The 13,463-nt window shown below is 33.6% G+C and overlaps 1 protein-coding gene across 2 annotated transcripts in view; it reads left to right on the top strand.

The window, feature by feature from the left end:
- hsd17b4 (hydroxysteroid (17-beta) dehydrogenase 4) overlaps nt 1–13,463 on the top strand; it is a 90,842-nt gene that overhangs the window by 63,969 nt on the left and 13,410 nt on the right. For both annotated transcript variants that reach the window (XM_015367376.2, XM_015367367.2), the window contains exons 18-22: nt 3,707–3,776; nt 4,964–5,070; nt 7,662–7,748; nt 8,399–8,482; nt 11,146–11,284. In XM_015367376.2, coding sequence (XP_015222862.1) covers nt 3,707–3,776; nt 4,964–5,070; nt 7,662–7,748; nt 8,399–8,482; nt 11,146–11,284 — 487 coding nt within the window. The remainder of the gene's footprint in view (nt 1–3,706; nt 3,777–4,963; nt 5,071–7,661; nt 7,749–8,398; nt 8,483–11,145; nt 11,285–13,463) is intronic.

Here is a 13,463-nt window from a genome sequence, read left to right as displayed (position 1 = left end):
GTTTGGATAATGGGGTATGTGTTTATTTGTTAATATAGTAAAACTAAATCTCCTTTATCAATATAAAGGTGCTCCAGAATCATCTACAGTGCAGAAGCAGTTATTTTAGATTCTTACAATTGTGAAAATTCTTACCCAATTTACCCTGCATATTCTACCACACACCTCAATACTACATTAAGCTGCCATGTTCATTGCAATACATTTTTAACTTGAGTACTAGCTTAACACAGAGATGCATGCTAAATAACTGTGGGGCTATTCACAGTTAATACACTGTCTTTATTTTATTGCAATACACCCTTTGTAAAGTTTTTTAGTAGATTTAGTGAAAAAGTCCCATACTAGACAAGGGCCTGTCTGTTGTGAGGTTCCTTAGAACCCAGCCTTGCTAGGCTTTCGTTTTTCTTTCTGAACACATTTATTACAACCAAGAACCTTGCTGTATCTTTGGTTTGGAAATTTTGCATTTTAACTTAGATAAAGTTAGTCAGTGGCTATTTGGTCTCAAATTTCCTCTGATTTCAGTAATTTGGTCATGTAATTTCCATTATTTAAGTTTACACTGACAAGAATGAAGATATTTGCATATTTGTTTTATTAAAGCTAACTTCCTATTTGGTAATCTGGTAAAAATATATTGAGATGTGGCACATACTGTACATGTTTTTTGTCAAAAATTATTAATATGTTAACAAACAAATTTTTCAAGTTTACTGTACAGAATTTGAAAGAGTATGAGGTCAGTGGAATGGCAAAATTAGCACATAAGTTTTACTCCTTTGACATTGTTTCCAATTGTACAGAATTTATTATTTGAATATGCTGGAATAATTAGAAATTGATACAGTAAATCCTAGGAGTACCTTATCACTGCTAGGAGTCACCTAATCAGAAAAAAATGGCAACAAACACACACACAATGCATATTGCAATTTTATTAATAAAATAAAAAACAGAATGCTTACCCAGGCACAGCTCTAATGACATATGTAAATCTGGTCACAGTATATCCAGTCTTTGTCCATTGGCTCTGTGGCTGCAGGTCAAGCCTCAAATGGGGAGAAACTTCAAAGTTCTTTTCATCTATATTTTGTAGCGGCTATATTGAATATTTGTTGATATTCAGGGGTGTCAACAAAGTCCAACTGTATTATGTTTTTGAACAGGTGAAATTACAATTGGGTGCTCAACACAAAATGTCCCTTGTTGTGGAGAACGTTTTTGACAGAATTCTGGGTTACTTTCAGCTGAATGTGTTCTAGTTGCAGTGCAGTGCAGTGCACAGTTACACAATTAGTCACCTGTCAAGTGTGTGCAGTTTTTAAGTCAGATCATCATGGTTGGTGATTGATGGTGGTTGATCCAATGCCAAGTAGCAGTTTCCTCATTAATGGATCCTTTTGGCGCAATTCAGCAGATTTATAATAACAGGTGACCTCTAGCCTAGGCTTGGAGTTGTAGATGGAGAAGCATTGATTCTTCACTGGAGGTGTCATGATGGACCTAATGTATGTTGTCTTGGTGTGTGCCAGTGAGCCAGAACACCTTACAAGCATTCCTAAGCAGCGCACTCACAATAATTTAGTTCCATTTGCAATTTATAACAAGAGAAATATTAATGTAATAATTTTTCTAAACACTCAGTTCTAAGCATACTGGAAGCCTTGCAGTAATACCATATACTTTAGATTTGATCTAGCAAGGAGTTAATGTCCACTATTTGCTCAGTCATGTTTTGGTCTAATACAATTTTGATTAGAAAAAAAAATGTTCTATTGTTATTGCTCAGATTTTGCCTTTGCTTTATTTTCCTTTTAGATTTAACACTTTTGTGTATTTCTCTAGCTTTCTTATCATGTCTTGATAAGATGTCTTGTCTTTGACAATTTTACTCTTGGGTATTATTGTTATAGTGTGTTTTTGTAAATTTATATTATTCCCATAATTTGTTTTCTATTACATTTGGTTGTGGCAATACAAATCTTTTTATTTCTTGGTTATGGTAATCTAGATTATTGCCTTGGTCTCTTAAGCATTGCTTTTTGTTTTTATAGTTACAAGAGCTTCCTAGCAGGTGTTTTTTTTTTTCTAAGAATGAAACAGTATTATTAAAATATAGGGAGGACTGTGGAATGGGCAAGAATCAGTTGTTTTTTCAGTCAGTCTTTTTTTTCAGAAATTTCACTCACGGTGAAAATTATGTGTAATTGAATATGTTAAAATTGGAATCTCTTAAAAATGGTAAATTAGAAATATAGAAAGATCGGCAGTAAACAATTCTTACTGTCGTTGGTAAGAGTAAAATATTAAACACTAGAAGAAGAATCATAAATTAATAGATTGAATATTAAGATCACATTAAATGTATGCTTCAACTTTCTGTAACATTATTTTTATGTGCTCTTGTTCAGTTATGGTGCTTTGATGTTTACTCTCTTTGAATGATCACTCAAATGATATTGCTGTCACAAAAAAGAGAAACAACGAGACTGTTGTTCCATCAAAGGCAATGAGTCTTGGTGTGTTTTCCAATATGTCAAAAGGAATAACCCTAAAGCCTGTCTCTTCATTGCATTGCTGTGTATACCTTCAGCTCATTGCGCACAGCAGATCATTCCATGTCATGTCTCGCGGCTGCTGTCATAGAGCTCATAGATGCTGGTAGATCCCTTGGTTGGAACTAGATCACAAATGTTACACATAGATCAGCCAAGCCTCTGATTACATTTATCTTGAATAAAGAAGGGATGATGATTCTTGAAACGTGATAACCTTTTTGAGATTTGTATAGTATAAAACTAGAATAAAATAGTATAAAATATAAAATACTGTTTTATATTTAAAAATACTGCATATAGTTTTAATACTTTGATTTTTGCAATCAAAACAAAACTGTTGCTTGTTAAGTAATATAGTATGGCAGTGTGAGCAAGGTTGTAAGACATCACCATTCCTTAGGTTCACAAGATGTCTTCACTGGAGAGATGGTAATATCGCAAGGTGAAAAGCAACCTGAAATAACTTTGTGATATAATGATTAACATTGAAGTTTACATATAAAACAGTCAAAAGACAAATTTTAAATCTTTAAAATGAATTAGTAATACAAAGAAAAACATGTCAGATAGATGATAAAATAAATGGTGAAAAGAAGGAACACTTTTAAGTTTTAGATCTAAGGTGTGCTCTAAGAGCATATTGAACTCTCTTGCCTGGTGTTTGGGAGTTTGAGCCTGGGTCTTGAAACTAGTCAGAGGTGACCAGGATTCTCCAAAGCATGGTGAAAAAGAGAGCACTACTAGACGTGATGTTCAACTGAACAAAGAACAGATACAGCTGATGTCTTTACAAGCTCACACCTGTCAGACAAGCCACAGGGGTTCGTTTTGCATTACCGGGCAAGTTCACACAACTACAAACCCACCTGAATAGCACCTTCTGTCCAATTGTCAATTATTGACACAGCCCAAATTTGTAAATGTATCTAGCCTTTATAAAAAATATCTACGCTTCTGAATGACTGTATATGCATTCTATGTATAAGTACAAGTTATTTAAAATAAAATATACTGTAGGTAATAAACTTCTAAAGAACAGATGCAATGTAAAGATCCATTTTTTTTGCTGTCACCATTCTATGAAGGATTGAGTTGTTGTTAAAATGTCTGAAAATAAAATTGATATTTTATTTTCTCTACAAAAGGCGGCTTTGTACAGACTCAGCGGAGACTGGAACCCTTTGCACATCGATCCGAATTTTGCAGCCATGGGAGGTAAGGAGCTGGTGATGGTGTTGTTTTTGAGAGGGAAATCAGCAGGTATATTTGTAATACAGTACTGAGTTGACTGTGTATGAATATTTCAGATCATAATACACCAATTTTTGGTTACACTATTTCATTGAGGAGTGCTGGGTTTTATTTATTATATGAGAATTTTTTTTTTCTTTGAACTATAGATTCATGAAATTGTAGAAACAATTAACATGTTGCTACTGGATGTTGTTTCAAAGCTTAAAATATACCAAGTGGAAAAGTGCAATATCATAAACAGATGCAGCCATCTACAATACGTGAGGTGTCCACAGGTGTGCAGGGGTAGACACCGTAGTAGACAGAGGTGACGTGTGGCACCTTATTGTTATTTTCCGAGTTGTCAATTGCAGGACTGCACTACTCTGTAGTAGTGAAAAAGGTACCTTAAGTGAAAAGGTAGGATCAGGAACCAGAAGTTATCCTGACTAATTTTATCCATGTTTCTATTCAATTTAGTGTATACTGCATAAAATTGCTTCAAACTAATGCAGCGGCTCACTAGCTGTACTTGTGTCCTGTGCCACTGTGACAGTTTGCCTCGGTATTTTTCATTTTTTTAGTTTCTGAAAATTAACCCTAAAATGTAAACCTAGATGGCCCACTCTTTCCACTGTCAGCCAGAACTTTTCCTCCCAGAAATCCATTGTTCTGCTTCTTGGGTCCTGCAGGTCCTGTCTAGATTTGTTTTTTTATAAGTATTTATATAACTTAAGTAGGTAGCTGCAACGACATGCGTAGGATGCAAAGGAACACGTAATCCAGGCTCCATTCAAGGCATGCAATCTCCTTTTCAGAAATAAAACTGTTCAGCCACATTAAATTTTAAAAAAATAGCTAGGCATTGTACAGTATTTTATTTGTATATTCAACATATACAATATTTTAGATTTTCACAAAATATGGTTATTAGACTGAGACAAAAACATGAATGCAGGGTGCTTTCCACTAGTGAGAATTGTGACACACATTCTAGATGGCACCTATATATTCTTTATATATGTAAGGCAAGTACTAAGATAGTTGGTCACACATACAGCTGGATCTGTATATATGTAAGAGAAGTATTAAGATAATAGGTCATGCATAGTCTTTTGTTTGTTTCAAATTTTCTAAGCAAGTCTTGCTGTTTTATCATTTTGGTTTAGGATTCAAAAAGCCTATTCTACATGGACTATGCTCCTTTGGATTTGCTGCAAGACATGTACTGAAGCACTATGCAAATAATGATGTCTCCAAATTCAAATCAATCAAGGTAAGAGACTTCTACATCTAAATATAAAAAGTGTTTATAAAATAGACTTGTGCTGTTAACTCCACAGGAATATAGCAGGAATGATATTGATAAGCCGTGGTATAATCCAATTATACTGCTTTTTATCACAATTGAGAAAGTAATAATTTCTTTCATTTATTTTATTAATTCATCATTTCACCTTGAAGGATCCAAAAGCACTTTACATATAAGGAGTGACCTCCTTTTTCCACCTCTGAATTGCACCATCCATAATTGCGAGGCATAAGCACCACAACATAGCTGATTAGATGGAGAAGTGAGAAAAAACTTCACCACTTGAATAAGGGAGTTCTTTAGAAAATCCAGTTTCTTTGTGAATGCCTGAATTGGAATTTAGCCATGATTAAAGGACTTCTTTACCCTACCTTCTTGAATGGTGCCATTGGATCTTTAATGACCAAGTTATTAAATCACTTATATTTTTAATGAATTTAGGAGGGTCTGAATTATGAATTTCATATTGTAACACAATAAAATGTGAAACAAGTCCAAGGTGGTGGGGTCATTCTTTTGATAGCCTCTCTAATTGACCTAGAAATAAATTTAATTAGGACTTGGTGGGGTTTAGCATGAACAGTCAAAACATTTAAACTCATGTTTGTTGCAGTATGGATTTATTAGTTCATGTACCTAATATTGTTAAATAAGTTAAAGTTCTAGTATTTTTCAGTGCCCTTGCTGAAGTACAGCAAGACAATTTTATGAGGGACAACTTTTGTAGATATACAAGAGCAGGTGGAATTTGCTCAGAATGTTTTGTTGAGATCAGAGTTTGTACTTCTACATTTTATGTTATTTACTTTCCAGTTCAAGTGATGGGTATTTGATACTCTAGACAATAATGAAAGTGGAAGCTTAAGAAAGTACAGGAATATTGAAAAGAAAGGAGACCTTTGCTGTTTTCCTAAGATGGTACTGTAAAATCCTCTTTCAGAATGTTTGGTATTCAGTAGTGGAAACAACCAAAAAATATCATAATACCAAAAAATTGTAATTTTTGTTTTTCTCTATTGGTAGTAAAATATTACCTGGTCAGTTGCTTGTTGTTAGATTAATAGTTCTTCCCAACAGCTGTGATGATGTGCACATATAAAGACCAGGGTACCATGTATAATTGGGCTACTTGTCTTGTGTTTTCATGGGGACAAAGCTATGCTTTTCACGTCTGTAAATGTGGGATCTATTAAACAAAAAAGCCAGTTTTTGCTGACAGAAAGGTTTTCTTCCTCTGGGATAGAGCATTATTTCTTTCAGAATAGATAGCATAATGTATCTCACTCTATGCAGTCAATCTGTGGCACATTATGCTTTTCGCTTACACCAGGTGTATAAGCTGAAATACAGAAATGATTTTTAGAAAAAAAATAAAATCTAAAAGTAAAATATCTTCCAATGTTTTTTTAATGTGCCCTCACTTGAATCCAAAAGGTAATAAATGTATTCAAAGTTACACTTTAGGAATGTTTTCGAGATTATAAAACATCGTGGATTACTTTCACCCAAACTGCATTGTTTTCTACCTGTATGGCTATTTTATAGTATAAAGCAGTACTTACAGGGTAAAAAGTATATTACAGTTTTCAAGACTTACAAGCAAATCAGTACCTACAGTACTTTAATGGTGTGAATGAACCGGGAGTAAACTAATAAGATGTAATGATCTGTACCACGTTTGGGCTTGATAACTTGTTCTGGATGTAAAAAGTATCACTGCAATAGGTGAAATAAAAAAACCTGAAGCTGATTTAGTGTAATGAAACCAGTCAAGTATGTCAGTGAGTTTATAGTTTGTTGCAAAATTGGTTAAGTTGGTGAAGTTTGAGAAATAAATGGCAACCAGGCTCCATCACAGTTTAATCAAGAGCCCCATTTTGACTAATTTTAATACCACGTTTGGAGTAAATTGGCCAAACATTTTTTTTTAAATGAGCTCAGTGAATTTCCCCACGTATGTGATGACCCCATGTTGGCATATAAAGTATTGCTGCAACATAAAGGTGAGATTCTAAAGCAGGTGTTTATAAAGGAACCTCATTTTGCCATATGCTACCTATGGTGTCACTACAATGGCATTGTAATTATTTGTCAAAAAGTACTAGCTGTATATTGCAATAAAACAAAAATGAACAAGTTTTAAAATCTGCGAGATGTTTCTCTCAGCTTTGGCAGCATTTTATATTCTAGTTCTTTCAGCTATAGTAAACTGAGACACTTTGGTAAACTTTGTAGTCAGCCTTCAGTAAATTCAGCAGTTAACATGAGACTCATGGACAATAATGAGAAGAGCATTTAGATTTGAGAACAGGATGCACTTCTCTACACAACAGTGAATGTCTGGAGCAGCCAAACTAGCAATATTAATAATGACAGGTAATCTAGCAGCTGGGTTAGATCTTTGCATCAAAAAGCTCTTAGCAGCCAAATGAGCCGGACAGAATCCTGCCATTTGTACCTTTGTTTCTATGAAATTGTACAATCTAGTTAGAACAATTAAATTTTATTCTTGGTACTTGATTGATAGTTCATAATTAGATTTTTCTACTTCTTAGGTGCGATTTGTAAAGCCTGTGATTCCTGGACAGTCCTTACAAACTGAAATGTGGAAAGAAGGGAATCGAATCCATTTTCAGTGCAAGGTGAGGACATAGCTGTGTTCTTGAAATAGAAGTCCATGGTTAAATAATAATAATGTAGTAATGTAATAATATCATATTACTATCTTATTTGAACAGTTGCCTTTAAATTCTTTATTTAAATGTATTACTAAGATGCAATATACTGTATATATGCTGTGTAAAATCACACGTTTGTTTTGTTATGCACTATATTTCTTGATTTACAAATGAGTGAAGTGCTTTACTGTGGTTACATTGTAAACAGCACAACAATTCTAGAGTTTTCGAGATCTGTTTAATGCAGCTACAGATGAAAAATGAGAGGGTAAAATCACATTGTAACATCTATAGCGAGTGTATGCAGTGTTGTTGCACATTACCTGCGTTGTTAAATATATTAATCAATCAGATGTCTCCCCACAATCCTGACCTCATAAAGATATTGACCTTGACTTTTAAAGCGCATATATGCTTAAATTGCCATAGTAAGTCATAATAATTTATGTTTTGAATCTGGGGTCCATTTTCTATACACATAATTGTACCGGTAAGAGTTACTTTCAGTTCCATTGTTAAAAATGCTACTATTAAGTTATTGAATTAGCAGTGGTGATGGTGAAAGAATTATAAGCTCATGCTCAACTTTTGTATACTTTGTTTTTTTTCTTTAGGTGAAAGAAACTGGAGAACTGGTTCTGTCTGAGGCTTATGTAGATCTCAGAGATACTTTGGAGGAAGGAAAGAAACCTTCTGTGGTAAGAATTGACTTATTTCCCAATTACAATTATTTACGCTCAGCCTATATTAATTGAACACTTTATAAAAGTTAAAAATACTTCACTCTACTTTACCAATCATAAAATGGTTATCTTATTTTATTTAGCCTGTAAACTATAGAATGTGGGCATGACTTAGCATCCAAAACAGGCAAAACTGAAGTAAAGGTTAATACAGAATCCTCTCTCTGAAAGTAAAACACTTTGGATCTTGTTTCAAATATATGCTCTAGCAAAAATATATAGAAATTATTTATGTAATTAAAGCATCGCCATTTTGAGAACTTTATATACTTCTTCAGGGCTATCATCCTTGTTTGTAAGACCTAAGACCTTGAATATATTATGCTGACCTGCTGGACCTTAAAGGTAGATTCCAGTAACCTGTATTGATCAATATAACAAGGGTTAGAAACAAAGTAGTCCATTTGTTAAAGTTAGTAAGTTATTAATTCCAGGAGTTAATCCAGACATTCCTTGAAGATAGCCAATGTTTCAATTGGGTGTAGCTTGTTCAATATTCGCACAACTCTTTAGATAGAGAAGTGCCTCTTGTTCTCCCTTTTAAATGCATATAAGTTCCATTTTATGTTTCCTGTGGTTTGTGTCTCACTGTACATAATGGCCAGATGTCCTATTTATAACACCTTGGTATAGACTCAAGAGTCAACCTTCTGTTTGAGGGCCAGACTTTTAGATAAGGTTGAAATTACATTTATCACTTTAAACCTCAGAACACATCGTGCAGTATATTTAAACCAATAATGCAAATACTTAAGGATTCATAATCATATCGATTTTTAGTTTTTACTCATGTGTTTTCCTCCATAGAGTCAGTACAGTACACCCCTGTTATTTCATTGCTGTCAACATTTTTTCTTGCATAATTATAATCCATATAAAATTGCTGATGAATGCAACATGTAGGGTACATACTGTAGGCTAAGGGAAGAAAGTAAAAATATTTCTGAAACTATGAATGAGTGACTGTATCTTTCATCTGGCACATTCAAAAAATATGTGATGACGTTTTGGTAGAAATTTATTGCAAACTTTCTGTATAAAAATATTCCTCTTTCCCAATTAGCTAATACACCTGCATTAGCTCTAGGTATCATGTCATCTCATTTGTAATACTTTGACATCTGTCATTATCAACTCAGTCCTGATCATCTCCTTGAGCATATTTATACTGGTTACAATATGTTTTTCATACATCTGTCAAGTTTATCTATAATGAAATGAATTAATGTGAGTTTAGTGGACTGGTAAACTGGTAAGCACACAAGCTTTAAAATTTGTTGTTTTTCTTTCTAATTGAAGAAATGTATCTTTGCTTTGACCCAAATAATCTTTATCACATTGAAAAACAAAGAGGAATATACAGTTTGACCTGAAATAATGGAAACATTATTTAAGAAATGGCTAAGAATCTATCAAGAAATGACTATTTTCTAGCAGGATACAAGTACAGCAACCCTAATAAATCCACATTGTCGAATTCGCTGGAGTAATCAGAGTGTGTAAGTGAGTTGTAAGGAAAAGGATGCTTGGAAGAACATACTCTATAATGATATATTAGCTTTCACGTGGTATTTCATGAGAGACAATGCAGGAATTTATTTTTCTCAACAAGATGCCACTATCACAGGATGCAGACAAATGAGTAATTCTGCAAACAAGACCAAAGTTGAAAAAAGAAACAAGTGGTACTTTCAAATTTCCAGTAATATTTTTTTGTCTCCCTTGCTGCTGATGATTTACCGTAAAATGTCAATCCAAATAAAAACAGTAATACTGAAATCATAAAATTCAAATGTGGACTCCAATAAATAACACCTAAAAGGATGGTTAAATTAATATTTTGTTTCTTCTCTCCTTAGATATATCAGTTCCTGTTTTTTATGAGAGACAATTGCAGCAGTTTATTAAATCTTATGTGATTCTTATTTGAATAATTAATAATGTTATTAAGGGACAGTTCTAAGCCTAATAGGTAAAAAAGTTGTTCATGTAGGCTTAAGTAGTACTCATATCTTTGAGAAGCTTATTTCTGGCCAACTGCAGATCAATAGCTTTGGTTGAAACAGTGGAGTCAAAACATTTGGAATTTACAATAAATCATAAATAATAAAAACAGGTTTGAAAAAAGCCATATAGACACATGAAACAAACATTTCAGCTCAAATGGCTATTATTATGTGGAGAGGAAAACAGGAGGGAGACTTAAAAACATTTTGTAATCCCTACAGTAATGTGTGGAAGTGGTTAACTAAAGATTTATAATTGTTTGGCTGGTTCAAATGAGATACAACATAATTCTCTTCTCTGAAGACATGCAGTTAACTTTTGGAATAAGGGTTTATTTTATGAGAAAAGTTTGTGGCGGAAGATAAAAAATAGAAATTCATATAAATAAAAAATGTATGAATAATTCCTGCTGAGTTATAGGTTTAAAAAAAGCAATCTTATTGACTGTCAATGTGTTTAGAAATTCTTTTTAAACTCATACACACCTTTGCCATTTTAAAATGAAGTGCCTAGTTGAAGTAATAATTCTATTGCAATTGGAAACATGTGTCTAGACCTTGTGCATCACCTAGACTTTAACCATTTTCTGTATATATTTAAATTCTTTCTAGGCTGTGGGGCTTCAGAGTGACCTTGTCTTTGCTGAGATTGGGCGACGCATTAATGAAGTAGGGAAAGATCTGGTGAAAAAAGTAAATGCAGTCTTTCAGTGGGAGATCACTAAAGGTGGAAATACTGCTGCAATGTGGAGTAAGTAATGTAAAGCTATTGACAAGACAGATTCTTTATACATTTCTTTATGTGATTTTAGTATTGTGAAATTTTAGTTAGGTGTATAGAATTTAAGAATTATGTGCATTCCTTCTTGCCTAGAAAAAAAAAACTGCGTGGGATAGCAAAGTTTTGTATTACTGGGTCCACAAGAATTGTACAGTAAAGTAATTTGCATAAGAACGGGTAAAGATTGATTCCATGTAGTGAAGAAAAAGATGAAGAAAAGAGACACTATGTTTTGGCTGTGGAGCCTTTTTCAGGTGTGAGGGAGAGTGGGAAAGATTTGAAGGCTCCACAGCCAAAATATAGCGTTTCTTTTCTTCACCTTTTAGAATGAAATAATGATTTACTTGTTCCTTAGTAGCCTATACATGCTTGACACAGCTCACTATTCGAACAACACAAAGTAATATAATCAGTGATGGATGAAGCCTTCATATACAGTATCTTAATAACTGAAGTCAACAAGTTCTAAGTCATCACATGGTGTTTGTAAATGCAAGTCTTAAACTCAATGTCTTGTATGGTCACCATTAAAAACTGATGGCTGCAAGGTATATGTTCTACCAGGCTGTCAGAGCTGTTTGCCCATTCTTGAATTTTATCTAACTTTTTTAATGTAACTCTCTGCTTTTAAAGTGTTTGCAACTTCTCCTAATTTGGTATCCTGTACAAATGTGACTGGTTAACTAATTTCTACTAATAAGGAGAGACTCTGAGCTGTTAGAAGGTCAGGTGAGAAACATGAAGCTGCTCCACAATAATAACCAAAAAATGACCAAATGACCAAAAAATCACAGGGCCACCATAAAATGATGGTTTTGACTAAAAATAGATTTTGAAATTTGTTTAGCACTGCATCTAGATGACTTACTGAAGTTATAGATGCTGTATTAATATTTTGAATAACTGTCTTAAGCACTGTGGCCAAAATTAAATATTACAGAGAAGCACCACAGGTTTATAGTTTTGTTTGTGCGTATACAGTGTACACAAACATATACACAGTGAACATAGAGAAGGATAAGGTCTCTTCCAGATTCTTTGGACACTTTTATAGGTAATATAAGGACACTTGTGAATAGGTAATATAAGATTTGACACATGCAAAATATCTACCTTTTATTTTATTGAGTGCTGGCCAGTCTTGTTGTCTGTTGATAGACTCATTGTTTTTCATCTTCCATAAGATGCTGCTCACAGATTTCGCAGTGACATTGTTTAATCTCCTTGTGTCTTACCTGGCATGTTAGCGAGTCTCTCCACTCTGCTGTGCCATCTAATATTTTAATCTTTGACACATCACCTCTTTTCTGCATGGTGCCTTCATTGGACTACGGAAATTGACATTCCAAGGAACAATGTGATTCCTTCTAGCTCATTACTGTCTTATGTGACAGGTACATCCGTGGCATCTGCAGCTAATATCCTTGAGTTAGGCATCAGCGTCAGAGGCAGACTGAAAATGATTAAATGCAGGGTAGAAGTAATACACAAATAATAGCAGGTGTACAGTGAAATGAGTTTACCTTAAACCAGCAAAGCTGAGCAGCAATAAACTCTGCAATCTAGATATTGAATCTGTGTACTTATGAGTCAAGATTTTGGAATTCTAATTCAACAGAAATTAATATGGTATGGGAAAGAAAGGATTTGTGTTGTAAAAACGTATTAAAGGGTTCAATAGGGGAAAGAAATTGTGACTGGTAGAATTAAATACACATAATATTTTCAAAGGTAGCTTAAAATCTTCATACAGCATATGTATAATGCATTTTAGTTACAATAACAAAAAGTATTCTAGTTTGTACTCACCATAGTTTTTCTTAAAAGTAAAGTTTTGAAATGGTAGTTCAGTTGCATTAATTTGTCCTTATGCCAAGAAACTATTAGATATTTGAGATCAAAGCATATAGTTGGAGTCTATTTTACCGACTAGAAAATAACAAGGAGTGAGGTCTTTACATTTTTTTTTATTTTTTAATTTTAAAAAAAGCTGTTTTTCAGGTGAACCTGAAAGTAAATACACGTAGTTTTTGCAGAACACTACATTTTCAGTGTTCATCAGTTGAACACTAATTTATCTATAATGTAAAGTATGCATGAAGAAACCTATTCTCTCGTCTTTAAGATCAGCATAAACTCTGGGAAGACA

This window comes from Lepisosteus oculatus, chromosome 3 (genome assembly GCF_040954835.1).
Source record: "Lepisosteus oculatus isolate fLepOcu1 chromosome 3, fLepOcu1.hap2, whole genome shotgun sequence".
Classification (NCBI taxonomy): Eukaryota; Metazoa; Chordata; class Actinopteri; order Semionotiformes; family Lepisosteidae; genus Lepisosteus; species Lepisosteus oculatus.
Note: the sequence above shows the minus strand (reverse complement) of the source record. Positions and strands in the feature narration are given on the sequence as shown.